Here is a 24741-nt window from a genome sequence, read left to right on the forward strand (position 1 = left end):
GATACAAAGCGAACAAGGTAGCATGAGGAGCATGCTCAGGAAATTTGCACTGAGCCTTAAATCTGCTCCGGTCACTTTGATTACAAGTCCTCATGTCTTGAATCGGGTCCTGATGTAGTTGGTGCTTGCAATATGAGGCTACATTCTTCCAGTGCTTTGCTGTTGCCATTGACTTTCATAGTTACTACTTTTCACTGGCTCTGTGCTTCTTAATGTACATCATCTGTTAATTCATACCCACAGCCTTGTGTCCTGCCTCATCCTGTAGTTTATACAAAATCTCCTCATTGCAGTAACCTAGAGACCCTCACAGTGTGGTGCACCGTTTTCACATTCCTCTGTGAAAAATTGGCTCATTCCATGAATCCAAACTCATTCTGCTGTCTCTCCTCTGCCTTTCTTCTCATGTTTTGTGCGTTTGATGGGCCCGTAGTTACCATATTTCAACTCATATTTCCTCTTGTAGTTGGCAAAATCTTGTGTCCAGTGAATTTCAGCTAGGATCCCACTGAAATGCAATATCTTGTCGATGTCCCACCATCTTATCTCTTAGTTCTAGCCACACTAAACAGTGTCTCTCTACATTGTCATTATGCTTGGTTTGTACATCCTATATAGAATATATGCCATGGCATTAGAATGTATGTTAATGTCCATGTATACTTTCTGAGCATAGAGAATGGTGGGGCTGTTAAGGGTTCACAATTTTTAAGTGAGTACACAGCTTATTTTGAAGAAAAAAAAAAAAAAACCAAAAAGTGATTATGTACATGAAATCTCCACACATCTATTATTCTAGAAACTTCTAGAAATCTGTATTTAATTCCACATTTCATCCTAATCTGAAAAGGTCCTGTTTCATACTTTACTTCACTTTCCTGGAAATGGCTGTGCTATAGAAAAACCAGAGAGTGGAGTGCTCAGAGAAGACTTTCCAGTTGAGTGTTCTCTGTTAGGAACAGAAAAAGCAATCATTTTTTTATTATTATTTGCAGCTGTTTTTGTTGTTGTTGCTTTCTTTTGGTTTTTCTGGCATTAGGTTCGCCGGATTCAGAACTTGTGTTTTTATACTTCGGAGATAAATAGAGTTTGCAGATTAAACGATTCTGCTTTCAGAGATTTATTTGTAACTAACAATTTCTACTATATAAATATATTCTGCCTTAGCTAAGTGTGCTAGGCATTAGCATTTAGTTATAATGGTTCAGCACAAATGCTGTCATGAGGTGCCAAGTACCTAATTAGTTGCTTCCAGGAAGAAGAATTACATTAATTCCTTTGTAGTGAAGAAACTATGTATTTTAATGAAAATATTTTTTTAGCAGCTCCTTGTTATCCACTTTATTTTCATTTTTGTTCCTCTAGTGAGTGTGAGTAGTGCAACAAGACCAGGTGGTTCGTGCCTGTCATGTAAGCACTGAGGTTAGAGTTTGAGACAGGAAGATAATGGGTTCAAGGCCAGTGGAGGCTACGCAGTGAGGTAGTATCAGAAGAACAGACTAAAAGCACAGCTGTGGAAATATTCCAGAACTATTATGTGATGTTTCCTGGAATATGGCACAACTGACAGCAATAATAACTGCCAACTATGGGACCTGGAGAGATGGCCCCGCATTTAATAGTACTTGCAGGTTTTGCAGACGACCCAGATCACTTCCCAAAACCCACATGGCTATTCACAACTGTCTCTAACTGAGTTCCAGGAGAGCTGATGCTCTCCCCAGTGTCTGCATGCACCTGACACACATGCAGCATGTACATCCATGCAGACAAACACTCATACACATAAAATAAAAATAAATCTCTCCAAAAGTTATATTCAAATGATGTGCTCCCTACTGTCAAAGACTTTTGGAATCATTGCTGTTTTTTTGTTTTCTGGAGGAAAAAAATTCAAGAAAAGTCAGTACCAGCTACTTGGATTACAAAAAAAAAAAAAAAAAAAAAAAAAAAAAATTGAGGGTTTTGTAGTTGCTGTTTTTCTTTTCTTTGTCTGTTTTCATTTTTTCAGAGCAATTTCTATCAGATATTAGTTAAAATTTGTTTTCCTTTTCTTGAATTGTGAGAGGCACAGCTCTGGTTCCAGGCTTTTAAAAACTATATTTACTACAATCTCTGCCTTGATATTTAGTATACATCCAAGAAATGAATTCAAGAACACATGATAGGAGCAAGAACTTGAACATATTTTTGTGGGAAGAAAGATTTGTCTTTCATATTACTTATATTACTTAGTTTGGTTAGTCTCAGCATCTGTCCTCATGATGAAAGAGCTTGGTTCTGAGTTGCTACCCCACTCTAGTTTCCGAGTGAGCCTAGCTTTCCTTCTCTGCCACAGTAAGCACCCACACATTGAAGATCACTTACCAGTCTCTCTGGCTCAAGCATTTCTGAGCTACAGGTTGCTATCTTCAAAGGGAATCGTTACATTCCTGCAGAATGTGGTAAATCTATTCCAAATACATCATGTTTAAAACTGAATTTAACTTTACTATTTGCAAACTTGGAAATTTCAGGCCTCTTAATCTCACAGAACTACAAAAAGCTTCTGCAGTTTGAATTACCCCTGCGAATTGGTCATGGTATTCCCAGCAAGCAGGCAATGGGAGACAGGGAAGGATATTAAGTTTGAAGCCTAGATTTTAGTGTGTTCTGTGTGAGTTCTAGACCAGCCAAGGATACATAAGAAGACCTCTCTCTCTTGCTCTTCCCCTCTCTTCTTTCCTTCTGTATTCATATGTAATCCAATTTATCTCCAATTTATAAATCCAATTTATCTCCACCATTGTCTCTGCTAACACCTTTCCTTTCAGCCAGGATCACTACTTCCTTCAACTTCTGCAAAGGCTTGCTGCAATCCTGGAGGCTTCCATGCAGCTGACTTCTGGTCTAAGTTCCACTTCCCAGTCACAGCCATCCCTGTAGGTCAAAATCTAGCCCAAGTCAAAGCCATTTTTTGTAGGACAATCCTCCAAAGACTTCCAGAGGAGCTGTGGTGTCTCTGCTACTTCCAATACAGTGCTGGATGAATTTTTGAGCCATGTTCAACACATGCTGATTAAATGAAGAATGGTTAATTTACATATGGCCTTTATAGATGGCATGCTTTAGTTTTAAATATACTTTACATCCATTGGAGGTATGAAATCATCATTCTCTCAATCAATGTCCTAGAAATGTTTTTCATTTAAAAAAAAGTTGGCTGCTTTACAGTTTAAACTGGAGCAGAGGCTCCAAGAGAAGGGCTGGCATTGCCAAGCTTTGTGCCTGGGTCACTGTTGGGCTTTCTTTGGCTTATGAGGCTTGTCCTCTTTCCATCACAATGCACCCCCTTCATGGTTAATGGGCTTCATCAGCTGCAGAGTCCTCAACTCTGAAGAACGGGGAAAAATATGTAAACACCATGTTGGAAAGGTAACACACAGTGAATTCTAAAATGAATCTTCCATGTCAATCATAAAAACCTTGTATCTAATCCTTGGCAGTGAGCACAGGTTTCTGAGGCAGCACAGAGCCATATAAAACATCAGTGCTGCACGATGGAGACCTGGCCCAGGCTTTGTTCTATTGCAAAATAGAATGTGACCTTGAACACATCTGAGGTGTCTGGGAGTCTTCTATGCTTCATTTGCAAAATGAAGATACCAGCCCTTATCTAACTACCTCACTGGGCTACTGTGAGGATTAAATTGAGTGATGCTCATAGAATGTTTTAATTCTCTCATCTGAACTCCTACTGTACTTTACATGTAGCTTTTTATAGGAAATACCTCTTATTTTGTGCATATGGTAAAGGAATCACCTTGTATTTAAATCCTGGCTCTACTCTTTACTACTGTGAAAGCTCCTTAGGCACTATTTCTCAGTCTTTCTGAACATGCTCCTCTGTAAAATGGAAATTATCATAACTACATTATCTGGAGATCAAATGGGATAATGCTTATGAAAGCAATAAATTCCCCTCTAAGTAACAGTCAGGAAATATCCCTGTATTTCATTTATTTTAATTTTCGAAGCCACACAATGATTTATATATGGAACTAGTTAACAAGAACAGTGTGCTTTTGTTGCCATGGGCAAAAAGCTAATGTTTCAGGTACTTTTATAAGCATCATTTAATATTCATCATGACTTTACATACCAAATATAGTTGTCACCACACACCTGGGAACCAAATTACATTTTTTAATGCTTAATCTTGATTATCAACTTCATGAGATTAGGAGACAAGTAGAAAATAATAAGACAATGATCTGGGTGTGTCTGTGGATATTTTTCCAGAAACAGCATGTAGGAAAGTAAAATGAAGAACTATGTTAGGACTGTCAATAAGTAAAGTCGACAGTGGAATAAAAGCACCAAGTGTTGCAGGCATATGCAAGCTACCCTCTTCTGCTAGGAGTGTGTCTACTGTTGCTGCCATCACTTGAAGACATCAGACTCCAGCTTCTTCAGCCTTTCAAAGTGGACCCGTACCAGACTATCCTGGGAGCTTTGGTACCAGGCTGGGATTGAGCAACTACCACTCTCTGTGCTCCTCAGTGTGCCAGCAACCATTGTATGATTATCCAGTCTATCATCATAACTCAATAAAATAAGCAGAGACAGAGAGAGAGAGAGAGAGAGAGAGAGAGAGAGAGAGAGAGAGAGAGAGAGATTCTACTATTAATTTCAGACTAATAATCACTCACTGATCCAAGGCAACATAGCTTATAAGGTTCTGAGACAGAATTCAAATTTTTAACATTCAATTCTATAACCTTATAACTTTTATACTTTGACTGCACTGTGACAAACTTCATAAGTAATCTCCAGAAAATTAAAGTTATAATGTTCTTTATACGTATAGGATATATGCTAATGTCTTCAAGTCAAGAAAAATGAACATACAGATCAAATTATCCACTGAGTTTGAAAATTTAGTAGAGAAAAATAGAAGAGAACTGTATGTCATGGTTCTGTATCAAGAAAGCGAACATTTTTTCCTTCTCATTGATTCACTACAAAAGAAAAGGATTGGGGAAACCTGATATGGACTCTGCCTTGCATTAAAATCTGGTCCTTTTAACTTACTAGCTACATAACATAAATGTGGGCTTCTAGCCTTATCTATATAATATTTTCTTGTGGACACTACTAAGGATCACATACACACAAGACGATTGTCCTACAATCTAGTGTAGTAAGTACTTGGTAAATGCTTACTAACATTGTTGGTGCCAACTCTGTGGCCTTGGACCCAGGAATCCCTTCCTTCTCTGAGTACCAGTCTCTGAATGCTTACGTAGAAGAAAGTTAGGTTATGATATCAAAGATCACTTCTAGTTCTTAAAGATTTCTAGGTACTAGTGGATATTGGGAAAACAAGTTCTTCCCTCTGAAATTTGGCTTTCGGGCTTTGCAATGTATGATATTCTATGAATTATAAGATGAAATCACCAAGAGGAGCAGGATTTAAAAAAAAAAAGTTAAACGCGGCACTTGCATTACTGATACTATTAACCAGTCAGACAGACTAATGACAACATTAGCTACAGTAATCTGTCTGACAGAGTTGTTGCTCATCAGGCACAAATGTTAAATCCTCTATCTTTTAAAATACTATTGTGTTCAGGAGCCAAATAAACCTGCATATACAAACAAATAGCACTGCCAAACCTTCAGAGACATATGGCATGTATTTGCTCTAGCGAGAAGCTAAAACATACAACATGAATTGCAATGTTGAAATCAAATTTCAATATCAATTTCTTTTTCTCATTTAAGAAAATTTTCATTGAATAGCACTCTGTGTTTCCATCCTCCACAATTTATCTTATTGGCTAGGAGAAACTCTATCAAGAATATGACAGTATCTTTCTGCCAATTTATTTTATAAGATCTAATTAATGATTTTCTGTGCAGGGTGAAGTTCAGTTTCAATTGACAGTAGGACAATCTATATGGGTGTAACAAAAAATAGAGTGCAATGAAAGGTAGTAAATGCCGGGCGGTGGTGGCGCACGCCTTTAATCCCAGCACTCGGGAGGCAGAGCCAGGCGGATCTCTGTGAGTTCGAGGCCAGCCTGGGCTACCAAGTGAGTCCCAGGAAAGGCGCAAAGCTACACAGAGAAACCCTGTCTCGAAAAACCAAAAAAAAAAAAAAAAAAAAAAGAAAGGTAGTAAATGCTCTTACACTAATTCAGTCACATACACACACAAAAGGAAGATATAAAGGAAATATTGATGAATTCTGACTTGGAAGGTGGTAGAGATTTTCGTGTAGTAATTGACATTTCAGTTAGGGCTTAAATTTGAAGCATAACTAGTGCTGTGGTGCCTTAGATATTGTCTCTGGTGTTAAGAAGAACAATCAAAAGACATAAAACAAAGAAAAGCACTCACAGGAAATCTATGTTCTAGTAGGAGAAAGAAGCTTAAGGAAAAATATTAATACGTATTGTTTGAGCCTGAGAGTTTGTGACTACACTAGATAACACAGCAAGATCATCTTTTCCTTTGTCTCCCCCAACCTCAGAAACCAAACCAAACCAAAATAAAAGATAAATAAATAAACTGCATGGATAAGAGAAGGTGATTGTGAGTGCAAAGGATTGGGAAATATGTTCATGAAGAAGTGAGATTCAGCACAAAGTTGGCTGAAATTAGGGAATAATTTACATAATTGTGGGTATGGGCTCAAGGAGATGATTCTGTATACATTACAGCAAAGACAGGAAAGACATTGTAGGTATATTTAGGACAACTGAAAACTAATAAGAACATTAAATGGTGGGAATAGAGAAGGTACAAGGGACTAGAACAGGAAGGGTTTAGCTAACCTGAAAGAAAAGGAAGTCAACCAAAGCTTTTAAATTAAACAAAACAAAACACAGTATAATTCAATTTATGATTTAAAAGATGAAGTTAGTTGTTAAAAGACTCGACTTCCTAGAATTTTGTAATGGTATGATGGAAAGTAGCATACATAAATGAAGATGGTGTAATAGTAATAGGATTCTGTATGTGTTTTACTAATTGACTAATTGACTTTTGAATGTATTATGCATACCAAAGCTAAAACATTACGCACCTCTTGATTTCTGTCGCTAAGCTGGAAACCAGATCATAACTATTTTTTATTTTAAAGCAAGAAACAAGTATTTGTTGATGAATACAGGTTATACTTAGATTGTAGTACAAAGATTTGATTGACAATTAAGGATAGGGTATCAATAAAAAGATTATTTGGGATTTATTCAATTAATTTTTGACCTAGTTTGAATGAAAAATGAAAAGTTTAGTTAGCTGGATAGAAACCTGGAATTATAAGTATTTAGGTAAAATTTTTAGCTTTGAAACAAAGCAGATTTTGAACAAAGTAGATTTTGTTCAAAAGATACTAGTGATTGATTTCATATGAGAAATTTGATAAATGAGTCTATATCACAGGTAAAAGTTGAAGCCAGAGAGAGAGAGAGGTTTTTTAGGCAGTAACAGGTCCACAGAATATAAAGTCAAGACATGAGCAAAAAGATCCCCAGGGATGAGTCCTGGGGCAATTCATATTTAAAAACTAGAGAGCTCTGGAGGGAGAAGCAAAGAAGAGCATGGTAATGGTGATGGCAGAGCAGCACAACACAGAGCAGGACATGACACAAAGCAAATGAAAATAAGAAAGGGGAGCTACTCAGAGGTGGCAAAACTAGCTGGTCAGATGGTGTGAGGAACACACATTAACGCTTCAGTTTAGCCACATCCAGATCACTGGTGAACAACAATAAAAAAAAGGAGCTACGATGAAACACCAAGAACAAGCCCATGATTAGAAGACAGTGTGAGACGCTGGAGCTCATATATTTGAATGCTTGGTCAACAGGGAGTGGCACTATTTGAAAGGACTAGAAGGATTAAGTGGTGTGGTGTTGCTGGGGGAAGTGGGTCACTGGGGTGGGCTTTGAGATTTCAAAAGCCCATGCCAAGCCAAAATCTCTTTCTTTTTCTACAGATCAGGATGTAGTTCTCAGCTACTGCTCTAGGGTCTGCCTGCATTCCACCATGCTTCCTGCCATAATGATAATGAACTAAACCTCTAAAGTTGTAATCAAGCTCCCAGTTAAATAGTTGCTTTGGGCATGGTTGATCCTTGTAGCAACAGAAGAGTGACTAAAACATACATGGATTCTAGCATTTGATGGACATGTTACAATCCATATAACCAAGGGCTTAGGTAGCAGGGAAGGATTTCCCAAATAAATGGAATTAGAAATATATGATTATGGAGAGAAAGGAAGGAATCTAAACAGGATGATTAAATGGAGAAGGGGAGAGAAGATGTGGTAAAGAAAGGGATACAGGAGGGACAGCTAACACTAGGGGCCATTTGAAGGGTTATGTGGAAACCTAATACAGTAGAAGCTTCTTGAAATATATACACAGATGAAAGAGATCTAAATGACATCATCAAATAATGAGGGAGACAAGGCTGCCCCAACAAAACAGCTCTTGCACCCAGTGAACCTCCAGTGTCATAAATGGGTTACATTTGTGTTGTTAGAAAGAAGGACCATAGAAAACCGCAAACAACTCAGACTATGGCAAGACTATTATTTGTTCTTCAGAAACTGATGGTAGGGCCCTATTGCTGAAGACAATATCTATATATTCCACTGGACACAGAGAAGTTGAGCAGGGGGATAAGTAGAGCCTTCACCACTACTGACTAATGTTCAATTTACTTTAAGGTACTTGGCACATTCCTAGAAGAGAAACGGAAACACCAACCATGTTACAATCACTTCCATTTACATTGGTGATCTGTCTCCATGGTAAAATACTGACACAGATGTTGTGGGAGTACCCACAGTTATCTGGTTGGATTTAAGGACCACTCCATATGATAGAACCTGTGATTGACATTGCTTGGGTCTCTCAGGAGACTAAATAGGCCATGGACTTAGGAGAACATCAAATAATATTCTGCTAAATGAGCATAGCAAAAAATTACTCCTAATGACATTCTGCTATACCCATAGATCAGTGTCTTGTTCAGTTATCATCAGAGAAACTTCCTCCTGGAGGCGATGGAACCAATACAGAGATCCACAACTGAACAATGTGCTGAGTGTGAATTGAGACTCTCAGCCCTAAATGGGAAGTCTTCACCAAACTCCTTTCATTAGAGCTTAGTGAGGTATGTGGAAGAGGGGGCAGAGTGATTTTAAGAGCCTGTGGGGAAGGAAGACCCAAGGAAACATGTCCTCCCAGACACAACAGGGATAATGTACATATCACCTCAGAGATTGTGGTAGCATATATGGAGATTACACAGGTCCAAACCAGGTGGCCCAGTACTGAGAGGGAAAGTAGACAGGAGCTCCCATACCTAGCCAAGAAGCTATCTCCAACAGACAACTACTTGTAAAGGGAAAGTTAATTTTCTCCAATGGAGTCTTACTGGGTATACAAATCTTTTAAAGGAAGGTCCCATGTCCAGCAGTAGATGGCCAGCAAAAAAATAAAGTCTGCTATGTTTGGAGATTTTGTTTAATTAGAAAAAGTACAAGCCATTTTTCCCTAGAAATTTCTGGAAAGACACATTATATACTTAAAGATATACCCAGCTATTTAAGGAAAACAGAAAAAGTTTGTAGAACTTCATTTCTGATTTTTCAAGAAATTGTTGATTGTGAGTAAGGGAGGGCTGAAGGTATTAAAACGATGAGAATAGAAGAAAAATCACTAAATGTCATTAAGAACATGTGTGACGGGGGCAGACATAAATATCACATAACTGCTGGCAGTATTAGTAGGCAATAGGTAGGAGATTCCTACCTATGAATTTAAAGTGACTCAAGTGAGCATAGCTGAATCTTTCTGCCTGCTACATTCATTTAAGAGAATGTCAGTCTCAGAACATGTTATATTTGCCCATGTTAGTTTCAAGTAATTTGAAGTAAGAACATAGAAAGTCAAAAGAAAGCATCTTCAGCTAAATGGTGCTGGCATAACTAGATATCAACATGTAGAAGACTGCAAATAGATCCATATCTATTGCCATGCACAAAACTCAAGTCCAAGTGAATCAAATACCTCAGTATAAAACCAATTACACTGAACCTGATAGAAGAGAAAGTAGGAGGTAGTCTTGAATGCATTGGCACAGGAGGCTATTTCCTAAATATAACACCAGTAGCACAGACACTGAGAACAACAATTAATAAATGGGACCTCCTGAAACTGAGAAGGTTCTGTAAGACAAAGGACACAGTAAATGAGACAAAACAATAGCCTACAGAATGGGAAAAGATCTTCACCAACCCCACATTTGAAACAGGACTGATCTCCAAAATATATAAAGAATTCAAGAAATTATACAACAAAATACCAAACAATCCAATTAAAAAATGGGGTCCAGATCTAAAGAGAGAATTCTCAACAGAAGAATCTCAAATGGCCTAAAGATATTGAAGGAATTGCTCAACATCCTTATCTTCAGAAAATGCAAATCAAAACAACTCTGAGATACCATTTTATACCTGTCAGAATGGCTAAGATCAAAAACACTGATAGCAGCTTAATGTTGGAGAGGATGTGGAGGAAGGGGAACACTCCTCCACTGTTGGTGGGAGTGCAAACTTGTTCAGCCATTTTGGAAAACAGTATGGCAGTTTCTCAGAAAATTGGAAATCAATCTTCCTCAAGACCCAGCTATACCACTCTCGGGCATATACCTGTGGCAAGACACAAGAATATGGTATAAGGAGTCCAGCTGTGTATTAAAGCTATACCTTGACCAGGCCAAGGGCCAGTCAAGTGGGAAGCCATCTACCATGGTCTATTTGGTGTTACACAGCTTAATATTCAGCTGTGCCTTGTTGTGAATTTCTTGTGACCACAATTCCCATAAAATGTGTGTGTGAACTTCCTGCTCAGGCCAGTACTTGGGTAAGGTCATGTAGGCAAAGCCAAACAAGGGGTAGATGCATAGCTTTGTTTCTTGTGCAAATGAAGCTCAGATCATCCCCTTGTCTTGAGGCCTCAGAGCAACTGACTGAGAACAAAAGAGGTTTTTACATATCAAGGTGGAAGATAGGGTGGAGCAACATTCCTGAGGAGGCAGAAAACACTTGGTGAGGGAAAGAAGAGACTGGTGTTTTCTGTAGAGACAGAAAGAATGGCATGACCAGGGAGAAAGGAAGAATACAGAGGTTTTGTACTTGGTAAGGAAGAACTCTTGTAGAGTTCATTAGAGCCAGAAGTAGAGAGCAAGTAGAGATGGAAGGTGAAGAAACAGAGGACAAAGATGAGGCTGGAAGCAAATGAGCTTAGTTGTTAGCAGGACTATATAGTGCAGTAAAAGAAGACAAAGAGGAACTGAGTGTCAGGGTGGAACTGAAGCTATGTAGACAGGATTTTATCCCAGAGAAATAAAGTAGATGGACAAAGAGCTTGGCATATCTAGATTTATTCCTGTCCTGAAGGCCTGATGGAGCTGTAACTGTATAGATAGAATTTTGTGTTAGAGGAATAAAATTAACAGACATAAGAGCATACTGTACATAGATTTTTTTTCCCTCAGATACTCCACATTGGATGTAGCATTTTCCCTGGACTCTGGGCAATCTATACATACCCAAGGAATGCTCAATCATACCACAAGGACACATGCTCAACTATGTTCATAGCAGCATTATTCATAATAGCCAGAACCTGGAAACAACCTAGATGCCCCTCAACTGAAGAATGGATTAAGAAAATGTGGTACATATACACAAACCCTGCTACGTATTAGCATGTGTTCACAGTAGTTACCCATGAAATTTTAACTGCCTAATAAATGAAGGGAAAGAACACTGTAGGGCAGAGAAATCACACCAGGATCAATGGTTTGTAGATCCCTGTGAAATCAAATGTTTGATGCAAGAGAGCAGATAATTAGAAGGTGGGAAGATACAGGTCTGGAGAGTGAGTCAAGGGGGTGATGTTTGAGATGGATATAATAGCGATATTATATGACAAGATTTAGGGTGCCACTATAGGAGTGAGTAATAAGAAGTTGTAGAGAATGGGTTCAGCTTGCAAGATAGGAAATACTGAAAAGACAGTGCATGGTCAAACAGTGTTTAAAAGCAGGGGCTTGTGAACAATTTTGAAAATAATGATTTACTCAAATTGTAACAGCAGTAAAATCAGCTTCCTAACTCCTCATTCCCTCCATTCCTTAGTTTCTGTCTTCCTTCTTTTATTTCTTCCTCTTCCTGTTTATCTCCCTCCCTTTATCTATTGAGAATTAGTTTAATTTTCTATTCCATATTGTCTCTGAGCTTGCTATTTTTCAGTCCTTCATTCTTCCTGTGGGTCATGACTAACCTATAAGAAATCTTTCACTTATTTCTCTTAGTATTCTGGAAAAGTAAATATTTTATCTATTCTAAAGGGATTTGTTATTTGTCTATCATTTATAAAAACTGAATATACAAAAATCACACAACTGATAAATGGTAGCACCATTTCCAGATCTAACCATCTGATTTTGAGTACATATTTTTATCCATTGTATGTTATATATATATTTTTTTTTAAAAAAACCTTTGCTTATATAAAGATTAGGGTTGGAGTTCCTAGTCAAAAGACTTCTGAAGTTTTACTTTCTCTTTCTTTACACTTTACATTTAATTACATTTATATGTATGACTGTTCACATCTTTAAAAGAGGAGGGGGTGATCCAACCTGTATTTCATAATGTTAACTACATACAGTGAGGGGACTATTAGAAACTGCAGAACTATTCCCAGAGACTGAGTCAATAATGATGAAGTGACTGACAGAATAAAAAAGGCATGGATCACTTGGGTTGAGGTAGACGTATTAGTCCTGATAACGAACAATGTTGAGAACCAGGGAGGGGAGAGTGTAACCTGAGAATTTTTTCTTTGTAATTGAATAGATGATATTAGCCTAAATGCAGAAAAAGGAGAAATAATAATATTTGAGGAGACAGTCAGCATAGTTTGGGAATGATAAAATTAAATTATCTCCAGGAAACCCACATAAACTCATGAAAATAATTGGGAGGATTACTGCCTCCAGTTTTCATAAGTGCACACACCAAGACCTAAATTCTTCAAAGACCTCATAAAGTCAGGGAGACAATCACTGCAAGGAAGGCTGACACAAATGTCTGCCTCTTTGTTCAATGAGCAGTCTTAGTAAACACATGCCCTGTGTATGTATGTTTCCCTTTTTATTTTAAAGCCAGGTCAAACTTTAAAAGAAAGCAGAAACTATAAAAGATATAATTTAGTTATGTTAACAACAACAACAAAAAAGCATTTGAGAAGCAGCATGAATGAAATTCTTCCGTAGTCATTCTAAAGCACCTTAAACAATCACCTGACAATCAAAACTGTCCTGAGGGTCCTGGGGTACTTCTAAGGATTCCCACCTCACTGAAGCCATACACCTGAGAAACTAGAGTACCAGGAAACAGATCTCTACTTCTCACCTGGAACTTACTCAGTATGGTCTCAAAACTGAGAAGTCTCATTTCCAAACCACAACATTCTGAAATATTCTGAGAGTAAAAGGCTTTGGAAAAACAAAAAACCACAAACAATGAATTGCAACTTTGAAAGCAGAGTTCATTCTTACCTAGCCAATTATAATATTCACCAAATAACTTTTATCAAACAACACACTCTGTGCTATGACCTTTATATGTTTGATCTTAATTTAATCCTAACAGAAATCTTGTAAGGCAGTTAATATTTCTTCTTTGTTAAAGGTCAGAAAAGTCACTGTATTTTTTCAGATCATATGATGTCAGTGACTAGTCACAGTGGCTCTTAATACTTTAATCTCTTGATATCCAGATAATTCTTTCCTGTATCAGTGAAAAAAACAAAAAAACAAAAAACAAAAAACAAAAAAAAAAACCCCACCCAAATTATATAGTCATTTGTATCCTTGCCTTTTGTCAGGGATGCTATGTAAATGATTTTAATTGATTTTGCAAGTTATCTTGTTTTCACAAAGTAAACAAATTCATTCAGTCTGGATGAGAAACAGAGTAAAGATTTCACACATTTTTCCAGGTCCTCCTCAAATTCTACACCATCAATTTCTCTCATGGATATTAAAAGTGTTGAGGGAAAAGGCTGAAATTTTTGATGGTACCTACCTGTTGTCACCCTCTCTGGAGAAAAAGACTGTGAAGGTTTGGATGTTCCCCTTTGCTTCTGCAGGTGGACGCCAGCTCAGACGGACAAAGCGACTAGAAACCAAGACAGGTACCACATCTCTGGGAGCAGAAGGAAGGATGCTGGAGCTTGGGATGGCTAAGGAGGAAAAAGAGGAGATCATCAGAAGTGTTTGTGCTATAGTGGAAATCAGGCATGAAGTCAGAGTTGAACTTAACATGCATAGCCAAGAACATCAAATACGTTCTAATAAAGACGAATAAGAGAAATAACTGCTGTGGTATGGTCTTTCTGTATGCTGTGCATATGTGTTGCTCCCATTGGTTAATAAATAAAGCTGCTTTGGTCTATGGCAAGGCAGGATAAGAGCCAGGCGGGAAATTCAAGCAGAGATACAGGGAGATGAAGGGTGGAGTTAGGGCAGACACCATCCAGCTTCCCTAGGAGCAAGATGCCAGCAGACTGGTATAACACCATGGCCAAGTGGCAAAATATAGATTAATAGAAATGGGTTAGTTTAAGATTTAAGAGCTAGCTTGCAATACGCCTGAGCCACAGACCAAATAGTTTGTAATTAAAATTAAGCCTCAGAGTGATTATTTTATAAAAACAGCTGCTGCCCAGTTGGTACCAGGCAGAACTGAGAAACTTCAGTCTACAAATAACATCTGAAATGGAATCAAGGCTAGATTAGATTTTCTAGGCTTTTGAAGCAGTGACATCAACAATACATATGATTTTATTATATGATATGCAGTTTTTATTATTCCTGAAATCCATCATAAAAATAAAAAAAAATAGCAGGGAAAGGCATTGAGTAATACAATTTTTTTAATGTTTAAAAAATCATTGTGTGTGTGTGTGTGTGTGTGTGTGTGTATGTGTGTGTGTATGATATGTATGCACAGGCAAGCATATACCATTGCATACAGATCAGAAAAAAGCTGTGCAGTAGGTTCTCTCCATCTACCTTAACAAAGCCCTGATAATGTGAATCTTTAATATATATGTAATTTCTGTATAGGATTTGCTTTAGAAGTATGGAGTCAATACAATATTATATAAACATATTATATTTCTTATGAGAACAAGTGATGGAATATTTTGAACAAGAGATATATTGGCAATATGATGGTAGAACAAATTATTGTATATAATTAATGATGTTTCTTGGAATTCTTTCTGGAATGAGGCAAGGGTTGAGTAAGTAAATGAATTAATGAGTGAATGAACAAAAAAATTCATGTGTCTATATTTGAAGTAAAACATACAATTCGGAATGTTTATTTAAAACAAAATGTTTATATAAAAAATTAAATTAGTTACAGTTTTGTCAAAGTGAATTAATTAGCTTTTTTGAGGAGTTGAAACAGAAGGGAAGGGCCATGGTCTCACAGGGATGTAACAAATGCTGTTGATTGTTTTGTTTATGGTTTTCATTATTTCAGGAGATGTGATTATGTATAATTATCATAAATAGGGAAGTCACCTGATGTCAGGCAAATACACGATTTCTTCTGTCAAAGAAAAGTTATAATTCTCTTAATTACTGATTTCATAGGTGAAAGGTGATTGACAACAGAAAAGACACAGAACAAACAGTTGTACACAAACTGACATAGACTGTAAGGTTCTCTTTTAATATTAACCCAATGAGACACCAACATTCTCCATAAATGCTACAGGAAAACAAGCAGCAATGACAAAACCTTATTCACTCAGAGTGTCCTTATACTGTTTTTGATACAACTTGGAGTAACCTATTTGTATAATTATAGAGGACCAAAAATAATTAAAAGCAACAAATTAAGAGCTTATGGTCAATGTGAAACCAAGTGATCAACACCTCTCCATCTCTAGCCTCAGGTAACAGTCACCATAGTTACATCTCTTTGCACTCAACTTTATTGAATGTGTGTTCATTCTGTAGTTTCCTCTCTAGGTCTGCCTTAGGGGGATTGATTTTAAAATATACTACATGGAAGAACACAGAAAGATGGATAGTTTATAATAATGTGTTCTATGTTGTAAACTATGAAAGAGTACATTTGATATGTCCATTTATCAAATGAGGGAGGTGATAGATTTGCAATTAGCTTGGTATCACCATGCCACCCTCTGTGTGTTCCTTAATTAGGGTTACTATTGCTGTGATGAAAAACCATGACCAAAAGCAAGATGTGGAGGACAGCGTTTATTTATACTTCCACATCACTTGTCATTATCAAAGGAAGTCAGTGCAGGAACTCAAACAGCGAAGGAACTTGGGTACAGGAGCTGATGCAGAGGTCCTGGAGGGTACTGCTTACTGGTTTGCACTCAAGGCCTGCTCATCCTGATTTCTTATAGAACCCATGACCTCCAGCCCAGAGATGACCATCCACAAAGGCTGGGCCTTCCTACGTCAGTTGTTAGTTAAGACAATGTCCCACAGGCTTGCCTACAACCTGATTTTTTGGAGGCATTTTCTTAATTGAGGCTCTTCCCTGTCAGATGACTTCCACTTATTTCAAGGTGACATAAAGCCATACCAGCACAGTACATATACCAAAATATCACAGTGTACTCCATAAGTGTACAGGGATAGTTTTCAATGAAATATAATACTATAAATATGTAGTTTTCAATTGAATAGGGACTACCCAAAGACTGAAGTAGTTGCCATGAATAATCTGCAAGAAGAGACAAAAAAAAATTCCTTTAAGACATAAAGATACACAATTGTGCTTTACTTTAGAGTGTCCCTGAATTTAAGACAGAAATTAGTAACTGCTGCTCATAGGAAGTGCTCTGCAGCACTTAGAGTTGGAAAAATAGATTTGCAGATATTTGAGTCACTTATAGATTCCAACGTCATTCTTCTCCTAATTATGGTGTGCCTGTAAATGCATAATAATTCATCTTTGGTGGATGTTTTGTCTTTTGTTCAGCTTCCTGAATCAAGAAAATGTTTCATCTTGACAGATGATTTCTAGCTTCAAACTACAAACAACACAGTTGCCTCTATACAACCGTTTTAGGCAATAAGAAATAGTTTATTCTAGAGCAATTTTGAGTGACCATGTTCCATGTTTCCACAAAGTTTTATAATTTTATAGAAAAAACAAACAAATAAATCAAGGCAAGTTTAACATACATTGATGAGAAGATCAGAGAGGTGGTTATAGCAAGATGGGGGAAGACTTTCTATAGGCCCAAGATGTTCTCTAATGATATTCTTAGCTTTTGGATTGATGGTAGCTAGCAGTCTGCTAAGTTAATAGATTTTTAAAGGTTTCTATCTATTATTACTACCAGGATGTTAGTGCAGACACAGAAGTGGGCAAGGAATGTCTGTTCCAGAAGGTGAGACATAGCCCAAGAACAGGTAACTGGCATCTTGGACCTGCAACATTCCAACCTCTCCATAGTACTGAAAGTCTAATCAGCCAGCCAGTTTCAACAGACACAGTTTTTATTCACAGTTCACACTGTCCGCTAAGCAACACATTCACCAGTGTCTGTGGGGTCCATGTATTATTTATTAAATATTATCAGGTTCCTCATTGCTAGGAAGGCTTCTTCCTGAGATCTGATGTAGATGAAGCTGAGCTGTGTGGAGGAGAGCAGTTATGCCCCAGGAGACAGGAATAACTGGTAATAATAATGGTAAGGACCATTAACACAGAAACTCCTGGTGCACCGGCTCCTTGAAAAGTCACTTTCTTAACCATTTAAATATTACTAAGCTAGTTCAATGAATACAAATAACTAAATCGAGGGGAAACTACAACTACATAGTCGATCTTTTCAAAAACATGTAAAGTTTGTTTATTTTAGATGTTTGTTTCACCTGTAATCTTCACTCTATTAAGCCAACCTGTGTTTTTGATTACTTAATTTTAGGTGTATTAATCTACATCACATGTAAACATTACATAATATAAGAGGGTATTAAAAGAACAGATCGGGATCATAATGGCTAATGTTTACACTATCTTTGAAGTGACTTTTGCAGACTCTTTTCTCTAGTTCTCTGCATTCACTTTGTGCAGGAATTGGCTGAGTCAGTATTCCTGCTGTGGATTAAACTGGTTATCTGTGAAAGAAATCCTTTCAACTGTGGAGAAGGAGATTCTTCACTTTTCAATGATTTGAGAAAGATTTTCCATGTGAAATTCTTATCCGTTACATAAAGATGTAGAGATTTTAGAGAATGGGAGGAAGTTTTTGAGTTATTTCTGGCTCCATGGATCCTTTGTTTACTTTTTGGTATATATAATTTTTTTCTAGAGATATAGAGCATTTACAACGAACAGAAGATTGGCTGCAAGTTGGTCTGTTAGAGCAGAATTGGGAGAAGAAGAGAAAAGCCTGACATCTGATACACAGTCTCTCTCCTGAGAGCGAAGAGAGGGAAAGATTCACAAAAATCTCCCTAATTTCAGCATAACAGATGCTTTAAAGCAGCACAGAGAATCCAGATTCTCTCCATCTTCTCAGCTCGCTTCTACTCCTAGACCACTCTTCTGGTTGTTCCTCATGTTAGATTCGTACCACCTGTGAGTCAAAGCGTACATCTATGCCCAGCTTTCCTGTTTGCTGCATTTAGGATTTTCCCACTGCACAAAAGCGCACGCAGATGCTCACTGTTGTGCTCACTCATAGGAAGTGTTTATCCCTGCCCTATGCCTGCTTAGCAGATCCATCACAAGTGTCTCCTAGCGACTACAGCTTCCTGTAATTCACCTTCCTCCAGCGCATACTCTGTGCTGCATCTCGAATAAGCTTAGACAAATACACACTTGGTCATATGACTCTTCTGCTTATTTGTCCTCAATATCTTCTCTTTATCCCAGGGCAAATTTCAAATTTCACAGTCAGTTTGCTGTTTTAGCTCACGCTTACCATTTGCCTTGGTTAGGCTTCCTCTACCCAAGTTAAAAAAAAAAAAAAAAAAAAGCTTAAGAATGTACATATTGTTATGGAAGAAATCACTGGAATACCAGTGTGGAAGAGGTCAGAGGTCACAAAGCAAAACAGGGCAGAGAGGGGTTGCTTAAAGAATGACATATGTGTGACCTAGCTTCTTAACTGTGGCTTGTGACTGCAGTGGGGTCACCTATTTGAATGCAGGAGCAGTAAAATATTGGGAAAGAGTAAAAGCTTTCAGAAAGCACAGTGGTCAAAATTGAAGTTAAAGTCAAGAGTGTAATGGATCTGAGGTGTTTCTGACTGCAAATTGCCCTGGCTGCAAACAGTGACTTGACTGCCTCTTTTAATTCTGTACATACAACAGATGCACTTCACCTTGTTCATGGTAACATGCCATGCAGGTCCAATGAAAACTGCCCAAAGTAACCTCATCTCAGACTTGAAACTATTGGATATTAAGAAAGCATGTTTTCCCCTGAACTTGCAGAGTTTTAGCAAGCTCTTAAAATAATAGTTTAATTGTGGAAAACAAAGACAATGTTTCCCTGCAGGTTACCACTTAACATTTAACTATCAATTTAATATATTTTAGGTTTTATTGGGCTAGTGAGGTTTTTTTTTTAATTCTTTCTTGAATTGCTGACTTGAGTTTCATTTACAAAATGAATTTGCCTTGATATTAGGACAGAAATTTCAACAATTTCTGAAATGACCTTAAACTTCTGCCCCTTTGTACTACCTACTTATTCAAAGTGGCATTCTCAACACTGGTAACTATAAAATCAAATCACAAATCACCTCTAAAAAAGTACTCTCTATGTTCTACAGTATTTATTAGTCTGTAAAGATGTAATTCTTTATGTAAATATAAACAACTGTATCCAAATCATTAGTATACAGACTTGATTTCATGTATAATAAATGGTAATTTACATGCACACTAAGATTTTTAATGTAGAGTTCTTTATAATTCATGATCAGTAACTTGGTTTGTATATCATATGTGTGTGTGTATCAAGGGTCACATAAAATTTATATATATAAACTTATATATATATATAAGCTTATATATATAAACTTATATATATATATATATAAACTTATATATATATATATTACATAAAATTTCTAGGGTAGAAAAAGGGACATCAATGGGAAAATGAAGCCTTGACTGACTGACTTAAGCATACTATTAACCTCAGCATTCAGGATGCCAAGGTAGTACAACCACAAATCTGTGGTTAAACTGGGCTGTGCAGTGAAGCTCTGTTACCAAATGAAAACCAAAGAATGAATTATTGAGATGATATTAATTGTGGGAAATTCAATGGTTATCCCATGGGAGATTCTGTAACTGTAATGATTCAAGGAAGAAATATGAGTGCTTAGCATCTTTCTGTTCCTTTCCTGAATTTAAGTGAAGAAGATTCCTGAATTTAAGTGAAGAAGATACTGGCACGTATTTTTTATTTTCTTTTCTTGTTCAATGGAAACATGTGCCCTGTGTCCAGGAAAATGTCTTTGGGTTAAGGCTTACAGATACACTCAACACAGACAGTGCTCATTGTATATAACTGTATGTGCAACATTTGACCTGGGTATAGAGGAGAGACATAGACATCAGATGGACTCATTGTCCTTGTGGAGGGTATAGGAACTCCTGGCTTTTTTGATGCTTATATCCAGCCCTTTTAATTCATCTTCATCCTCTGGCAATGTCCAGTGTGGTTCAAGCAATCCCCACTCTTCAACAGCTAATAGTATCATCTGCACACTTCCCTGTAGGTACTTTCTCTATGGGAAAAGCACCCCAAAGAGTTTGTAAAACATGAAACAAGCAATTATTTTCATCATAAGAAGAATGTCTAAAAGTAAATAATGAATAATTCTATTTCAAAGTAGATTTAAGCCTGAGAAATAATTAAGAAATACGTGTTCAAATACAACCTAAGCAAAAAGCAAGCCTGTCCTAATGGAATGATTTTAAAGTAGTCAGTGTTGCAGGACAGCCGGAAACCACACTCTTGATTACCGTCAGTAAGGGTGGACCAGCACCACCCTTCCAGAATTAAATTTGGGAAAACTGCTTTCCACTTAAAACTATCGCTACCACTGAGTTGGACCTTCTAACTTCAGTAAATTGAGAACTTGAAAACTAACAAATGACTTCTTCCTCAGGAAATCTATTATAGACAGCACACAACTCAAAACAGACCAACTCTGTATTTATCAATTTAAGGAACATGAGTTTCTTACTAGATACTTTCTCTTTACAAATGTTATTAATGATGGTTTCGAAAACTTCTGTGAAGTTTTTCAGGAAGTTATAAAAATACATTTCAAGAAACTATGAATGAAGTTTTCAAATCTTTTTCCTCCCAAGAAAACTCACTCCTACATGACGTCATAATCAAAATTAAGCTTGGCTCATCCCAAGCACGCCAGTGAGAAGTGCAGTGTGAGTGTGCTCACAGATGGATGTTCTTTTCTCCCTGGCCTTCGGGAGTTGCTTCTTAGTCAGCTGGGTCAGACTTATATGGTACAGACAAAGCTGGGAATAGCATGATTCACAGAATTTTTACCCTTCTGTTTAAATGGTTGTCATATGAAAAAAGAAGGATATCTTTTTTTCTTAAACAAAGCAATAGCTTCCTATATTGTATAGGGGAATTAATATGGTCCATGCTAATCCTCTGTGCTTTCTTTCAACGGTAACTTCTCTTCAAATAAGGTCTCAATAAAGAACCAATCAGAACCTCTTTTCATTGCTCTTAGAGGTCTAATCTCCTGCCTGGCCCTAATCTCTCTGGCCCATTACTGTTTCCATGGTTACAGTTTCTTTATCTGTTGTCAAGAGAGGAAGAAGTGAATTTGCCATACTCTAACAGCAAAGTCTTCTGCTTTTAGGAATACTTAAAAAATACCAGAGTAGCAAAATTTAGATGGTGAGGGTGATTTCTAAAATTAATTATAACTCCCCCAAATGCTTTTGAAATAAAATATAGTATTTTATTATATCTAAAACATTAGTATGCTATTGAGCTAATTTTTCCATAAAGTCATAGTCTTCTGAGATACCAAAGTATTTATTGTTTTATAAATTTAATAAGTAGTGTTTGGTGTCATTTCATTTTGTTCTGAGAACATTAGTAGTATACTACCCTCATTCCCTACTTATAATATAAAAGTTAAAATAAATTTCTAATAGAAAAAGTATTTAAGTTACATAAACTTCTAACAAAATATTAATTTCACTGTTTCATTCTCCATGTTATTCACTAAGATATGATAATCACGTCTACCAACTAGATGCTTTATTAGGTGTTGGGTTACATTGCCCTAAAGACATAATAAAAATAAAATATATGTAGGCATTATTAGTGAAGTAAGAGGGAGATTCCATTGCTCCAAGAATATTTTTTTCTGTTTAAATATTTTTTCTCTCTTTATTCTGTTGGTAGACATCAGACCAAAGTATGATTTGTTTAAGTGGGAAAGTGGATAAAAATGAAATGTTCAAAGTTAATAAAACAATTTGAATAAATTTGTACACAAAAGAAACTTGTTTATGTGATTTCAAAATTTTCAAAACATAATTTGTTTTATAAAATTTTCTAATGTTTTCAGAATTCAAAGAACTGTAGCATTTATTAGGAAATTTGGAAAAAAAATTTGGATTTTTAAAAATAGTGGCTTAAATCTTTCCTTCTAAATAATGAAATAGAAGTATACTTCACCTTTCTCATTAAATCCTAATCATGTGGCTAAGGACATGGCTTGGTGTAGAGCCCCTGCAGTGCAAGTGTGTGTGGGGGTAACCTTGCACTCCCAGCATCCTCCTGTCAAGTTGGGCAAGCCTATAATCCAAGTATTGGTAGAAACATGTGACTTCAGATGGCTTGTTGCCCAGCTAGTCTAGTCAATTATATTCCATGTTTAGTGAGGGACCCAGTGTGATAGCCAAACCCATATAGACAATATCTAATGGCACATCAGAGTAATTAGCATTTTCCTTTTCTTTAACATTTATCAATTTTTTTGTTTGGAGAAGTTTGAAGCTCATCTTTTCTGCTGATTTACAAAATACATATTAAATGCCTATGAACTGTAGATACTTCACATCTTATTAACGTTAACATTTATTCCATCCATGTAAATGGCTAGCGTTGTTTATCCCATCCCCACTCTTCGTTTTTCTTTATTACACATCCTTTACTCTACAAACCACTATCTTTTTCTCCATTCCTATGTATTTTTAATTTGCAAAAAAATTTCTGCGTATATACTGATATTACGTACAAACATGCAATACTATACATTCATGTATACACATCCACATATATGCACAGAAAGATGAGAAGTCAATTTTGGGTGTCTTCTGTTATACTGCATCTTACTTTTTGAGATATAGCCTCTTCCTGCACAAAGGACTCACCACGTTGGCTCTACTGTTGGGCCAGCTCCAACCAGGAATCCACTTGCTGTGTGCCTGGCACCAGACTATAGGCACACGCTTCCATGCCTGGCTTTTACATGGTTGCTAGGGAGCCAGACTCTGGTCCTCACATTTGTGTAGCCGGCACATAAGAATTCTCCTCAGCCCTTAGGAAATTACTCTTAATTGTATCCTAATTTAAGCCAATATATGTAGCATTTATGTCCATTGGCTTATTTTACTTAACATAATCTCCTCCAGTTTATTCCACAATACAGCAAATGTCAGCACTCAGTTTCTTACAAAACGATGGCACATTATTAATAGACAATACATTTTTATTCATTCTCCCATCAAGGCCTATCACACTTGAGTACACCTCACGCCTCTCATGATGTGCTACAATCATTTAGAAGCGCAGGTATCTCTTCAATATCCTTATTGAATTTCCTCTAGAGATACCAGGTACAGGTGTGGCACACAGCTGTTGTTATTTTGGTGTTTTCAGGATCACCCACACTGATCTCCATAATGGCTATATTAATTTACTTTCCCATCAATAGTGTATACATTTTCTTTTCTCCACATATTTTTAGTGATTTATTTTTTCAATTATAATGTAATTATATCATGTCCTCCTTCTCTTTTCTATTTCAACCTCCATGCACATCCTTGCTGTTTTAAATTCATGGCCTCTTTTTCCATTAATTGTTGTTACAAACAATTACATATGTGTATCTCAATGTATCTATATTCCTAAATACATGGATATAACCTGATTAATCTGCATTAAGGTACTTGTATGCATGCTTTCAGGGCTGACCATTTGGTGTTAGATAACCAGTTAGTGAGCTCTTCCTTGGGTAAGACTATTTATCCCATTCTCAGTACTAGTTGCTTGTAACTTTTTGTACAGTATAACTCTTGCAACTAAGGCTCAGAAACATTGCAAAGTGGGGTGGGGGTGGGGGTGGGGGTGGGGGTGGGGTTGGGGTGGGGTTGGGGGGGGATTGTAAGAGCCAGAGGATTGGGGAATTTGGTTTGAGGTTATCTCCTAGAAATGTCAGAAACTACACCTACAACTAAGTCTCACCAAGATGACTGCCTAGACATGAACTGAGCAAAGATACCATTTCATGTGCTAACATGGACAAGGAATAGCAGAGGTCTTCTCCAAATCTTTATAACAATGCTTATCTTACTTTGCATAT

The 24741-nt window shown here is 37.0% G+C and overlaps 1 protein-coding gene across 1 annotated transcript in view; it reads right to left on the bottom strand.

Annotated features, from left to right (window-relative positions):
* The window catches only part of Dcc (DCC netrin 1 receptor), a 722447-nt gene that overhangs the window by 322701 nt on the left and 375005 nt on the right, over positions 1–24741 (bottom strand). The window contains exon 8 of the mRNA XM_059246128.1: positions 14163–14319. Coding sequence (XP_059102111.1) covers positions 14163–14319 — 157 coding nt within the window. The remainder of the gene's footprint in view (positions 1–14162; positions 14320–24741) is intronic.

This window comes from Peromyscus eremicus, chromosome 19 (assembly GCF_949786415.1).
Source record: "Peromyscus eremicus chromosome 19, PerEre_H2_v1, whole genome shotgun sequence".
NCBI classification, from domain to species: domain Eukaryota; kingdom Metazoa; phylum Chordata; class Mammalia; order Rodentia; family Cricetidae; genus Peromyscus; species Peromyscus eremicus.